The 13,607-nt window shown below is 36.9% G+C and overlaps 2 protein-coding genes and 1 long non-coding RNA gene across 13 annotated transcripts in view; 1 reads left to right on the top strand and 2 right to left on the bottom strand.

The window, feature by feature from the left end:
• The first annotated feature begins 564 nt into the window (after positions 1-564).
• Positions 565-1,533, top strand: LOC147642784 (uncharacterized). The gene is made up of 2 exons (XR_015272952.1): positions 565-838; positions 969-1,533. It is a non-coding gene; the product is annotated as an uncharacterized LOC147642784 (long non-coding RNA).
• LOC110185238 (uncharacterized) lies at positions 899-1,545 on the bottom strand. Its single transcript, XM_020953974.2, has 3 exons — positions 1,331-1,545; positions 1,129-1,274; positions 899-1,071 (listed from the first exon to the last, which is right to left on the bottom strand). The coding sequence occupies exons 1-3, from the start codon at positions 1,461-1,463 to the stop codon at positions 931-933; spliced, it is 420 nt and encodes a 139-aa protein (XP_020809633.2). The 5' UTR covers positions 1,464-1,545; the 3' UTR covers positions 899-930.
• Positions 1,546-1,739: 194 nt separating this feature from the next.
• MYPT-75D (Myosin phosphatase targeting subunit 75D) overlaps positions 1,740-13,607 on the bottom strand; it is a 53,373-nt gene continuing 41,505 nt past the window's right edge. For 4 of the 11 annotated variants that reach the window (XM_086838649.1, XM_020953933.2, XM_086838648.1 and 1 more), the window contains 7 exons: positions 8,019-8,736; positions 5,805-6,516; positions 5,595-5,720; positions 5,450-5,525; positions 5,148-5,268; positions 4,557-5,086; positions 1,740-3,306 (listed from right to left, as the gene is read on the bottom strand). In XM_086838649.1, the coding sequence (XP_086694775.1) occupies positions 2,753-3,306; positions 4,557-5,086; positions 5,148-5,268; positions 5,450-5,525; positions 5,595-5,720; positions 5,805-6,516; positions 8,019-8,164 (2,265 nt within the window). In that variant the 5' untranslated portion in view covers positions 8,165-8,736 and the 3' untranslated portion in view covers positions 1,740-2,752. The remainder of the gene's footprint in view (positions 3,307-4,556; positions 5,087-5,147; positions 5,269-5,449; positions 5,526-5,594; positions 5,721-5,804; positions 6,517-8,018; positions 8,737-13,607) is intronic. The other 7 variants (XM_020953937.2, XM_086838655.1, XM_086838656.1 and 4 more) reach the window with 2 other exon arrangements.

Genomic DNA, 13,607 nt, shown 5'->3' with positions numbered 1-13,607 from the left:
TTGAGGTAGTTATTAACTGCCTTGTTTACTTTAGCGGAAAACATTGTTTTTATTGGTTTGGCAGATAAACTTATTAATTTTCCCCTTTTGTTCTTGTAAATTGTAAGTTGTTGTTGTTGTAAAAAAGTTGTTTGTTGTTGTTGTAAAATATTTGTTTGTTGTTGTTATTGTTGTTGTAGGCAAAACCAAGCTTCAATTCGGCCGTTTTCAGTACAAAATCGATCTGGAGTACCAGGCGAACAGAAAGCAGCAGCAAGCGACTGCATTTTTGACGCCAAGGGCTGCCGGATCGACGGCATATGCGATCGATCCGGCAACGCTGGTCCCAAATTTCGCGTCAAGGGTTGCCGGATCGATGACATATGCGGTCGATATGGCAGCCTTTGGCGACCAGCATTGCCAGATTGTCGGAAAATTCGGTCGGTCCGGTAGCTCTTGGAGAGCAGAGTTGCCCGATCGATGGCATATGCCGTCGATCCGGCAACACTTGATGCGCAATTTGGAACCAGCGTTGCCGGATCGATCGCATATGCCGTCGATCCGGCAGCCCTTGGCGTCAAAAATGCAGTCGCTTGCTGCTGCTTTCTGTTCGCCTGGTACATGAGATCCAGAAACGGTCGATTTTGTACTGAAAACGGGCAAATTGAAGCCTCGGCATAGTCTACGACAACAACAACAACTATTTACCAACGACTGACAAAAACAACAACAACAATTGTACAAATACAAAAATGTACAAAAACAAACATTTTTGCTGTTAACTCAACTGAAAATGTGTAAAGTGAAGCGTCATTGCTGTTAACTATAAAGGCGGCAACTGACCGCATATTTTGTTTGGGTAAATTGTAGTTTTAAATTGATGTTGTAAATGAGATGTTATTGATGTTGTCTTCTTGTATTCTAGTTTAAAAACAATCATTTTTATTAAATTTATTCCTTTTTTGTTTCCTTTTGATGGCCTTCAACAGCACCGGCGTCGCAAAGGAACCAAAGACCGAACAATATGAGTAATATACCAAGGCCGGATACTGCTGTTAATGGCTCCCTATATACAAGCGCACCTAAAACAAACTATTTTTAAGGAATGAGTAACAACAATCTTTATATCAACAGCAGGGGAACACTTACAGATAAGACATAATTGGAGGCGGCGGTTAGGACAACGCAAGTCAATGTTTGCTCAGTCATTTGCAGGGCTTTTAGAAAACAACGCAAATTGCTAACATTGCAAAGCAGCATTAAAGCCAATGGTGCAGCACGCATTAATATAGTTTCTGAAAATTAACGCATTCATTTATTATTATTTAACCAACAATGACAACATACATACCCAAGTACGAGGATTCTGAAGCATTTAGCAGATTCTGGGCACTGAGATGGCTTGGCAGCTTTCCAAAGAAGCTGCCACCGGCAGCAAACGCTCCTGCTATCAAACTATAACGATATTTGGCCAAAGATTCCATTTAAAATTAAAAAATAATAAATGTAAACAATGTGGTTTTGCCAGTGTGACTGCATATCGAAAGACAAAAATTACCTGAAACTGCCTTTCGGTTAGAATATACCAAAATATACCGAAATTTAAAAACGAAAGGCGGAAAACCCGCTTTCTTTTGAATTTATAAGTGATTTTTAAAAACATATCTATAAAATATTGCAAATATGATTACAAATATACATCAGAACCAGGAAATTTTGCCTTTATATTTGTGATCGCATATTATAAATAAAAAATCTTATTTCGTGTAGGAATTTGTCTTATTTCATTCGTTTATTTTTACAAAACGTTCAGCTAATGCCTTGACATTTATTAAATCGAAAAAGTCTCATTTGCTAATTGCGCGTTGTGTTTTTTTCTTTTATAATCATTTGGAATTGTGTTGTATATATACAGACATAGTTGCTACATAAATAATACAAATTTTTTGTTGTATCCATACTTAACAAAACTCAACTCACAAAAGGCAGAGCGCAAGTAAATCGCACTCTAAAATATACATACATATGTATATCCAAATCGGGGACAGGGAAAGATATAATTTCAATTCAAAAACATTTTAGTGGGGAATTGCTTCAAGTGCGCTTTGCATTTCGTTACATTGCTTTGCTTTGCTTTGCTGTCGCCTGTCACATTATTTTAACTACAATTTCGCTATCGTAAATACATATATTTTTTAGTTAAATATTTCATACTTGTTTTGCATAATACTTTGCCTGTTTTGGTTTTTACACTCTCTCGCAAGCGAATCAATCAATAAACAAAGTTCCTATGTATATTTTGTGTTCTTAGTCATAATTTTGATAGTTTGTATGTTATGTTTTTTTGATTTTGCCTTTATATTATACATTAACTAAGGTAAACTGCTCACATTTATTTTGTTTAATAAACTTTAGAGTGTATACATATGGTACTTGTATATTTCTATATAAATTTGTATCGTATAATCTGTTGTGTGGTGTGTGTGTGTGTATGTTTTGCTAGGAAACAACGACTGAAAACGACTTTGAGTCGTTCTTTAGGGAGCTCAGAAGAATTGAACCCCTCTTTTTGTTGAATAACATGCAATTCTTTCAACATTTTATCTCTCTCTCTCTCTTGTGTTTGTAACATTCAACGTTTTCTCACTGAATTCGGCTAATACTAAAAAAAGACACTTTTTTCTTGCTTACAAATCCCATGTATATAATGCTCTATATATATATATATATGTATCTCTATCTCTCTCAACTATCTGACAAATATGCCTCAATTCTACATGAGGACACAGCACTTGCGACTGGAACTGGTGCTGTCGCTGACCACATCCCCGGTGATGCCGCTGAACTTGTTCACCGAACTGCTCGCCGGCGAGGAAACCTCAAAGTCTGAGGTTAGGCTACCCATCGGTGCCATGCCCATGCCCAATGGCTGTGTGGATATTGGGGCTGATCCGTTGATGTTGTTGCCATTGTTGTTGTTGTTGTTATTGTTGTTGCTGGTGTTAAGATTGTTGTTATTGTTGTTGTTGCCGCTGCTACCGCCGGCTCCTAAAACAGAACCATTAGTTGGAGCAGTTGGTGCTAGAATTGGATTATTGGCATTGCTAGTTGCTTGTTGTTGGGATGACAATTCGAAATTATTGAGTACATTGGCGGTGCGTGAAAGCGAGCGCTGCTTTTTCAAATTGGACAAGGTAGCACCGTAGCCATCGAGTGCAACATGTTGCTGCTGTAGCTGCTGCTGTTGCTGTTGCTGCAACATGAGGGCATGTTGCTGGAGCTGTTGCTGGAGATTTTGCTGATGATGCTGATGCGTGCTGTTGGTGTCTGGATGTGGTGTTGGTGTTGGTGTTGGTGTTGGTGTGTGTGTGTTTGGTTGGTGTGTTTTTATTGTTGTTGTTGTTGTTTTTGTTGAGGATGATGATGCGAGGCGGGCAGGCAGGCAGACGACACAGAACGGGCGAAACGAGGCACAACAAAGACAACAAGGATCAAAAAAATATATAAATATATATAGTATGAAACAGAAACAAGCAAATGTTATTTAACTTTTTTCTTTCTCCTTTTTTTTCCCGGAGAGTTAAGTTTTACGAATACCCCTTGACCAAGGAAATTGTAATGGTTAGTTACATGAGATGGATGCTTAATGCTGTTTTGTTACTCTTTTACTTTTAGTCATGCATTTATCTTTTTCACTTCAGTTTTAGATATACATTATAAGGTTAATTATAACCTAATAGGATACTATAATATACTTAAAAGTTTTCTACTCAGTAAAGGAATCATTTCCGACCCTATAAATCATATATATTCTTGATCAGCATCAACAGATGAATCGATCTAGCAATGTCTTGCAGAAAAACATTTTTTTTAATTTTATAAAATTGTTAAAATTTGATAAAAAATTGAATTTTTTATATTTTAAAACTGATTATGCAGATTTATTAACCTAACAAAAACTAACATAGAAAAGCTTTTCGAATTAAAATTAATGCATTTTTGGCTTAGTTATGCTAAATTTAAAATTCGACTCCTAATCCCCTACCTTCCTTTCATCCTTTTAACTTGAATAAAATTATAATTTCTCTTGATTTAATCACTATTAAAAGATATTTGTATTTTTATAATTTGTTTAAATATATTCATTTAAAAATATTTAAATGAGGATTCTAATTAAAACGTATAGTTCCACAAAACAAGTACTTTAAATATCTATTTTATTACATTCCAGTGATTTTCCCTCTTAACGGAAAACTTGCACGTTATTCACAAACGCTTTTCCGTATTCCCTACAGCACATTCTCTAGTCGATCTTTCTACTCAAGCTGTGTTAGCGGTGTGTTTGCTTGTTGGAAGTATTTTCATTTCCATTTTAGTAGAGTCGTTAAATAAACATTAAACATTGACATTGACACGGGGACAGAATGGCGCTTAAGCAGGACTCTCTGTGATACGTTGACGCTCCTTGGGAGCCAAATGGGGGCGGATGACTGAATGAATGGGTGGTTTTGGGTGGTGGTTTTGGTGGGATAGGAAAAAGCGGAAGCAAGCCTGACACGTGGCCACGGTTGACTCACCCACAAGGACGGTGACCTGGACATTGATCTTCCCATTGGCAGCTTCCTTGGACGACTGGATTTGTACAGCTTCGGCACTAGCCGCAGTACCCTTTTCGGTGAGTATAACAGCCGCCGCGGATGTGGCACGCTGCATATCGGAAACAGCACCACCGGCGGCCTTAAGGCGGAGCAGCTCATCATTTTCCCGGCCATCTGGCGGACGACGCGGTTGATAGGAATGTATGGCGGTGGCCGTCAATGCGGCGGATGATGTTATCATGGCATTATCCAACGCATCGGCGGACTTGGAGTGCGGCAGTAGTAGTTGGCCATTTGAACTGCCAGTGGAGGGACGCTTTTCGCCATTATTGTTGCCATTGTAACCATTGTAGCCATTGGTCAGTGGATCTCCAACGGCAGCAGAGGAGGGCGCCTCCGAAGAAGCCGTCGCCTCCTGGGCCTGCAGGCGTAGGCGCGTCTCCTCGACGGCATCCTTTTTGGTTGTCAGCGTTTTGTCACGCAAGCTAGTACGACGCACTGATTGGGCTCTGTTTGGGTGAGAGAAAAATGTTTATTAAATGTATATATTGATTTCTTTTTAAATCAAACCTGGTGTTGTTGCTCTGTGAGCGTCGCACACGCCGTCGCTGAGCTTCGGCCAGTCGTTTGCTCTCCTGCTCCGTTTTCAGCTGCTCAATGCGTTCCCTGATCTCGGGGTCTTCACAAATATCTATAAATAATATATAATATTTATAATAAATATATCAAACCTTCAGGTTAAACGATTTACATCCTTTTCATAAAAACATTAACGATAATTTATTGCTCAATTTCATATGCATTTTCATTTCGTTCACCAAGGATGTGCCTGTTCGTGGCTTTATTCGCATAACATTTTGACATATTCTCACCTGAGGGCGTCTCATCGTCCTTGTTGCGTACATTTAAATCAGCACCACATTGGGCCAACATCTCCAGCACCTCCAGCTACATTAAAATATAGGTAAAATATATATATTTTAAATTACTCCATTGTTTGCAGATCATTTCACTCACATGTCCCCAGCAGGCGGCAGCATGCACTGGCGTCCATAGATCCTTGTCCATGGCATCCACATTGACATGCTGTTCCAGCAATAACTCCACAACACGAACATATCCATTGGCAGCGGCTATGTGCAGCTGAAAAACACAATAGAGATAAATCAAAAGTTATTTACAACATGGGCACGGTTTAATCTGGAAATCAAGATGCAATCCACTCACTGGTGTGGCGCACTGGTAGTCGGGCTCCTCCAAATCCCCACCGGTACGGGCCAGCTCCATGAGGTCACGCAGCATAATCCGTTCCGTGGAGGAGCGCGTCTCATCGATCAGCTCCTGGGTGACGCCCCGCTGTGCCATCTCGCCCTCGATGAAATCCAATGTATTCTCATCGTCGCACAGGTCATAGGGCATATTGCCATCGGTGTTAACGGCCAGCAGGTTGGCTCCGTGTCGGATGAGGATGCGTACTAGCTCCAGGTGGCCGCAGGTGGCTGCCGCATGCAGGGGCGTCCACTTATCACTGTCCTGCGCATCCACATTTGCCCCATACTCGAGCAGAAGCTGCAGCATCTCCACGTTGTTATCAATGCACGCCTGATGCATTGCCGTCAACCCATCCTCGTTGGCCGCATCCGGCGTAATTCCGTGCTGCAGCAGTGCCGCCACCTCGGGCATATCGTTCCTGGAGGCTGCCTCCAGCAGCACCACACTGTTCTCGAAGGATATGTGCCGCCTTCCGCTCAGCGTTCCCGAACCGTTGGCATGCCGGAAATGATGCGTAGTATCCCCATGATTCCCGTTCAGCAGACTGTTGCCGAGCGATCCACTTCCGGTTCCGCTGCCGCCGCTACCCGTGTTGCCCTTCGCCCGCTGCAGCTTAGCCCACTCCTTTTCCTTCTGACGCGCCAACTTGAGCTGCTGGCCACGACGTCTAATTGGGATAAATAGAGAGAGAGATTGAGTTTTTGGCTATTAGTTACGGGTATTTGGAATGGTCTTAGAGGATAAGGGGTTCAGTCAGAGGAAGTTTAGGGTTTATTTAATTAGAAAATTGTGTGGATGCCTTAAAACTCATTTAATTTAATAAAAAATTAATACTTTCTTTGTATGAAATTGTATTGCAACATAAATTAAATAACTCAATGGGAAGTCTGTCTATGTTTTCATTAAAATTCATTTGTACCCTTGCAGGGTATTATTTTAGTCAGAAGCTTATAATGCTATGAAGGAGTCATTTCTAACCCTATCAATCATATATATTCTTGATCAGCATTGAAAACAGAATCGATCTAGCCATGTCCCGCAAAAAGAATAATTTTTCAAAATTTTTGCAAAATTTTAAAAAACGATAAGGGGTTACATCGTTAAAATTCTCAAAATTTGACACAAAATTGAATTTTTCGACTCTTTTAACTAAGTATGCAGATTTGTTAACCTATTAAAAATTAGCAGAGAACAGCTTTCCGAATTGAATTTAATCCAGTTTTGGCTGAGTTATGAGTTTTTTAAAATTTGATTGGTCGAAAAATTTGTCATATCAAAATATATCAAAAAGTATCCATTACAATTATATTGAGGTTTGGTTAGAATTTAACTAAAAAATAATGCTGCCTAACAAAATACTATTATTAATATAATAACGAAGAAAAGAAGAATAGAAGTACTACGGAAGAGATAACAAATTTCTAATCAACATAAGAGTGATAATATTTGGACTTCGTAATATCTGTTCCCATCTATTTTTTTATACCAAAACAGGGATTCTCATTTCAGTCAGAAGCTTAAAACACATCAAAGTAGTCATTTCCGACCCTATGAACCATATATATTCCTGATCAGCATAAAAAACTGAATCGATCTAGATTACTCCAGACAAAAAAATTTTTTTTTTTCAAAATTTGGTCAAAATTAAAAAAAAAAAAGATAAGGGGTAACATCGTTAAAATTGACAAAAAATTCAATTTTTAAAATTTTAAAACTGAGTATGCAGATTTGTTAACCTAATAAAAACTAGCAAAGGACCGTTTTCCGAATTAAAATTAATGAATTTTTGGCTTAGTAATGAGTTTATTAAATTTTGATTAGTCGAAAAAATTGTCATATAAAAATATCTACAAATAACTCATCAAGGAAATAAATATTTTGATCGATTACCGGATCTGATTCTACAATTCAATTGCGACCTGCAAGGGTATATAAAGTTCGACTTCCAGAATTTCCATTTGAATGAAAATTAAAAAAATTAAAACAAGAATTGACTAACTAAATGATGATAATCTCAATAAACGTAGCTTTAGATTTTAAATGAAATTATAGTAATTACGCATACTATTTGATAACAAACTTAAAGGAAACATTTCAGGGATTTCTGACAATTTTATAGACTTGATAATGGGTTTTGATGAACTATTTAATATTTAATTATGAACTTACAATCTGGCCAATTGAAGTCGCTCATGTGTGGGCAGACTCTCGACGGTCTGCATCTCGGCGACCAGGTCGGCATGCTCCATTTTGAGCTGCTTGGTGTAGCTGGCATCCTCCTGGCTCTTCCGCTGTATTAAAATGCCCTTGATCATGTTGAGGATGTCTTGAATGGAATGGGGGAAACAACGCCCCGCTAGCTGCTGCCTCTCAGTGGAGATATGTTGTTTTCTATTATTTTTTTTAAGCTGAAGCTGTACAATTATTCTGTAGAATTTTATAGCATTTGATAGCAACAATTTGTGTGGCTTGTGTTTGTGCTGATGTCGCTCGTTGTGTCCGCATGCATTTGTATGCAAATTGTAATTTGCATCTTTGAATTTGATTTGATTGCGAGTGTTGTTGCCTGCTGTCTGTGGCGGTTCTTATTGTTGCCCTTCTCGATGTTGCTTGTTGCTCGTTTCTCGTTGTGTTTGGATAGCTGGTGGTATCCTCCTGGTGCTCCTCCTGGTGCTGGTCCTGCAACAGCTGTTGCTGCTCCTTCCCGCCTTCACTCCTGGTCAACACCCGAGGCTGCTCTCATGGCAACTACCACATTTATCCTTCGGTCTGGCTGTCCCTTCCTGTCCTGTCCTGGTCCTTTGTGTTTACTTATGATTTGCTTCACCCAGCTGTTGATATTTGCCTAAGCTCTCGCTCGCTTTTCACCAACTTTTCGTTGTAAACTCTGCAAAAATCAGAGGGGAAATGAATAAAATATATATATATAATAATATTCCATAAAGTTGCGTATAGTATATACATTTCCTTGAAATTCAAAACTATAAAGAAAGGAAGTTTACTTCGGCATGCCGATTTTTGTATACCCTTGCAGAAATAATACAATATAAATGATATATTTATGTTAAAAAACTATTAAGTTATGCTTGCTTTTATTTCATTTACCTATACATTTTGTATTCCCAGTTTTACATTCACCGTTTTGCATTTTCCTCTATTTTTAACGATCGTTTGTATGGCAGCTTTATGATATAGTACTCAGATTTTCATAAAATTTTACTCAAAAATCTAGATTTATATATAATGGCTATATCTTAAATTTGATAAAAATCTGTTGAAAACTGAAAAAGTTATAATATTTTGTTCTAAAAATTTTCCTATTGTTCCTATGTCCGCTATATATATGTATATATATAGTCCACCGATTCGCCAAGCTCCGACTTATATAATAGTAAAATTATATAGAAGAATAACTCCATAGTTTCATTCAAATAGCTTGCTTTAAATTTGGTCCAAAATACATCTCGCCCATGTTTATGATTCCCAACTAGTTCTAACATCCCCGGAACGAAGTGAGTTCTACCAGCCAAGACTCGGATACGTGTTGTGTTACAAAAGTTGCAAGTCATTGTTTTTTAGTGTTCAAAGTTAGTAACTGAACATACATTCTTACTGATCATAACTACATACTGATCATAGTTACTTAATGTTCATTGATACTTATCAGAGATACTTACTGTTTAAAAGTTACTTAATGTTCATTGATACTTACTGATCAGAGTTACTAACTGGTCATAGATACTTACTGTTAAGAGTTACTTACTGCTCGTAGTTAATTATTGATCATAGGTACTTACTGATCATAGTTACTTAATGTTCATTGATACTTACTGGCCCGTTCCGACTTATAAAAGAGTAAGAGTATATAGAAATCTAACTGCTAAGTTTAATTGAGGTACCTTTCAAACTGAGAAACTAGTTGTAGTAGAAATAAACAGACAGACGGAGATGGCTCCTTCACTGCATTGCAAACTTCTGACTAAAATTATAATACCTGCAAGAGTATAAAAGAAGCTCAACTCTTAAATCTAGCTGCCTGATAAATTGTAGCATGATAAATGATTCCACAGAGAGAGAAAGAGTGTGGGGTCAGAGCAATCGTGTTAATGGATCCACATTTTCTGAAGCCCCAACTATTTTTCTCTACTTTTTATTTTATTTTCTTCAATTTTTTCCTTTATTTTATTTTATGTCTTGAACACGTTTCTTTACTCTTCTGTCCAAGGTGAATTCACCTTTTGGTGTGCGTGATTTATTATCACATTGGGATTAATGGTAAATCTGGGAAATCTAACAGCTTTTGAGTAAAGGAAAGTGTATAGTTTTCAGGGACTTCAAATTTTTCAGAAATTTTAGAGAATAATTTTGGATAGAAGTTTGCAACCTTAAGAAGATATGGGAGTCTTGTAGAATTTATAAAATATAGACACTTAATTAAAATACATTTTTAATTGCAACAAACTGGTACTTTGTTCTTTTTTTTTTGTTTTCAAAAATCCTCTCCTCATAAAGAATGGATTTCATTAAAAGTTTTTCTTGAGTTTTCCCTAGAGTATTTCAACTTTGAGGTATCTTTTGAGTAAAAGCAGACCACTGACCCCCTCGTAATGGTCTTTTTTTTGTTTTTTTTTGGGTGCGTTCAAGTGTAAGTATAATGCTGATGACGCATGTGTCCTTGGCTTCCCCTCATTGCTTCTTTAACCCTCTGATGCCACCTCTGGTCTACCCCAAATACTCTCGACCTGTCATCGATAGCCGGGCCAATGTCTTGAATAAGTTTTAGCCGGGGCTTCGTGGAAATTGCATGCCAAGGAGCCATCATCGAGTTAAGTTTACTTTTACTCGGTTCCAGGCCACAAGCCCAATCTCATGTGCAGCCAGTTTGATCCTTGCGAATATATGTGTCTTATCCAACAAAGGGAATTACTAAGTGGACTTTTGCAGCAAAGCAGCAAAGAAGCCCAAGCTTTTTAAAGACTAACTGCCGTGAAAGAGGACAAAGGCATTAAGTCGCTAATTTACTATGCCCTCAGTGCAAAAAAGGGGAAAAGGTAGTTAAAAGTGAGGAGGAAAACAGGCCAGATAGTTAAAGAGAATAATTTAAAACCCTTATTTTCCAGGTGAGTTTCTAGCACAAGTATAAACTGTCATTAATCCAAATGGTAAACCAAAATTTGTTTATTTGAGGCTTTAATATGAAAACAAAAACACATTTATTCCATCCATCAAATATTCCTCCCTGAGTCATTAAACAATCTCAGTGGAATTAATTTCCATATGAACAATCTCAAGCTCAATTTCAACAGGATGAAACATTTACTAAACTAACAATCAATCATTATCCTCCGGTGTTGTAAAACTTTCTACCTTTGCCTGCTCTTAATATCCATCTCTTATTTGGTGAATATCTGGGCCATCTGTATCAATTGCGAAAATAAAGTTCATTATCATAAATTGCAATTATTTTTTGCCTTGGAATATGCATATATATCACATGAATGCATTTATGCAGCAGTAATAGTGATTAAATGAACAATTTAAATCGAATATCGATTATATGGGCTGCTGTCTGGCATATAACACACTTTTCGGCATCCTGTTACGATGGCATATGAATTATCCTTGAAGTGGATAGATGGGAAATTGCAGCCATTAAGGAAATGTTCATTTATGAATTTTGTCAGTTGCAATACTCGCTTTTCTCTTGCCACAAAAGAAAATCCCCACCACCCAAAACGCGACTATGTATGTAAATGTGTGAGTGTGTTCGGAAAATGGTCGATTACAGGAAATGCAAAAACAACTACTGAAATAACAATGGGCAGTACGTACACCACGGCGTATGCGTGTTATCTCTGCGGTCAGGCGAACTTCTCTCTCTCTTTCTCATAGTTGTTTTGTGCGTGCTCGGAAAATTTGTGTTATTAATTTTGCACGCCTCGTTTTAAGCTGAATATTTATGCAACTATTTAATGGCAAAAGCGCAAATAAGTTACGCCTTAAAGGCAGACATTCGAGTTACCTATAAAAAGATAGCAAAAGCACTGCACAAAAAACATTTCGAATAAATCAAAACAAGGCACTTTTAGCTTAATATTTATGAAACTGTTTAAGGCTTGTAATTTATGAGTTAGAGCTGATAATAAAATATAGAAATAAGTAAAGCTTGGCACACAATACGTTGTCAGATATTTAATTTGATAATTAATAGTATTTTATATTATAATTCCATTTTTATTCCCTATTAAAGTCAAAAGCTTGTAACTTTGGAAGAAATCATTTCCGACCCTATAAACCATATATATTCTTGATCAGCATCGAAAACTGAATCGATCTAGCTTTGTGCCGCAAATAAAATTATTTTTTCAAATTTTTTCAAAATTTTATAAGGGGTAACATCATTAAAAATGTACAAAAATTGGACTAAAATTTGAAACATCTAAAATTTTATATTTAGTATTCAGATTTATAAACCTACTAAAAACTAGCTCAGAACAGCTTTCCGAAATAAAATTAATGCTTTTTTGGCTAAGTTATGAGTTTTTTAAATTTGGAATAGTCTTAAAAATTGTCATATAAAAAACTTTGAAATAGTCAATGTTATGATTAATTTTTGTTTTGATCTTATAGTTCAATTGTAAATTGTAAGGGTATATAAACTTTGGCTTCCCGAAGTTACTTTTCGTTCTTGTTAATAATAATTATTAATGCATTCTATGAAATGCATTAAATAGTAACTATTAAATGCTAGGCTTATTAACGATTTAAAGACAGATTACAGATAACATGCTTTATTAAATTACTATATAAATAATATACATATATATTTAAAAAAGTTAAGTTTTAATTTACACATTTGTTAAGACCAAAGAAATTAACGACTTAAAAGCAGACATTAACCCGTCAGATAAATAAAGCTCAGCAGAAAAAAATCCAACGTTAAATACACTTAAAGCAATTTATTTTCCCACTCTTCTCTCTCTCCCTCTCTGTCTATCTCTCTCTCTCTCGTTTCCTCTATCTCTCCATCTCTTTCTTTATCTCTCTCTTTTTTTTTGTGTAGCCCCAAGTGCCCCCAAACATCAAGGCAAGTGACGAAAGCCACGATGACCTCAAGGAGGCGACAAAAAAAAGCGGGGCAGGGGCAGCCTGCAAATGAATGGCACTCGACAGGCGCAATGTGCAACATGAGGCAACAACAACAACAAAGAGGAGCTTTTTGGGTGGGGGGAGAGGTGATAGAAAACACCTTCGGGGCAGCATCCTCATCCCTCAAGTTGGTGACGAAATCAGCCAACGGCCAGCGGCCAAGGAATCCCTTTCATTCTCTCTAATGAGTGCCAGCAAAAGCAACAGCAAAGGCACCAGATGTCCACAGTGTGAACTCTATTTAGAAACCATATTTCCATAGTATGATTTATTCTTATGATAGAAATAGATTAAAATTAAATGAATTTCTTAATATTTAATGTATAATCTGTACAAGACTAAACCAAATGGTAAAAGATCTAAGATATAAGAAGTATGGATGTAAAGTTTGTTAATTGAATGTTAGTTTGCGATTCGGTCATGAGGTTGGGAAATCGATCATAACTAAGCCAAAAATACATTAATTTTAATTCGGAAAGCAATTCTGTGCTAGTTTTTATTGGCTTAAGTATTCTGCATACCAAATTTTACCATTCTAAAAATTCAATTTTTTTTGTCAAATTTGTAAAATCTTAACGATATAAAACTTTTAAATATGGAATAATTTTG

The sequence above is a fragment of the Drosophila serrata genome, unplaced genomic scaffold (genome assembly GCF_035046125.1).
Source record: "Drosophila serrata isolate PLE 108 unplaced genomic scaffold, ASM3504612v1 contig_359, whole genome shotgun sequence".
NCBI classification, from domain to species: Eukaryota; Metazoa; Arthropoda; class Insecta; order Diptera; family Drosophilidae; genus Drosophila; species Drosophila serrata.
Note: the sequence above shows the minus strand (reverse complement) of the source record. Positions and strands in the feature narration are given on the sequence as shown.

Bases quoted from the DNA above. Each gene is read 5' to 3' on its own strand.
- LOC110185238 (XM_020953974.2), bottom strand. From the start codon at position 1,463: ATGGAATCTTTGGCCAAATATCGTTATAGTTTGATAGCAGGAGCGTTT. The intron at 1,275-1,330 runs GTATGTATGTTG...GTTAATTTTCAG, and splicing joins TTCAGAATCCTCGTACTTGG to AAACTATATTAATGCGTGCT. The intron at 1,072-1,128 runs GTAAGTGTTCCC...CCTTAAAAATAG, and splicing joins CCTCCAATTATGTCTTATCT to TTTGTTTTAGGTGCGCTTGT.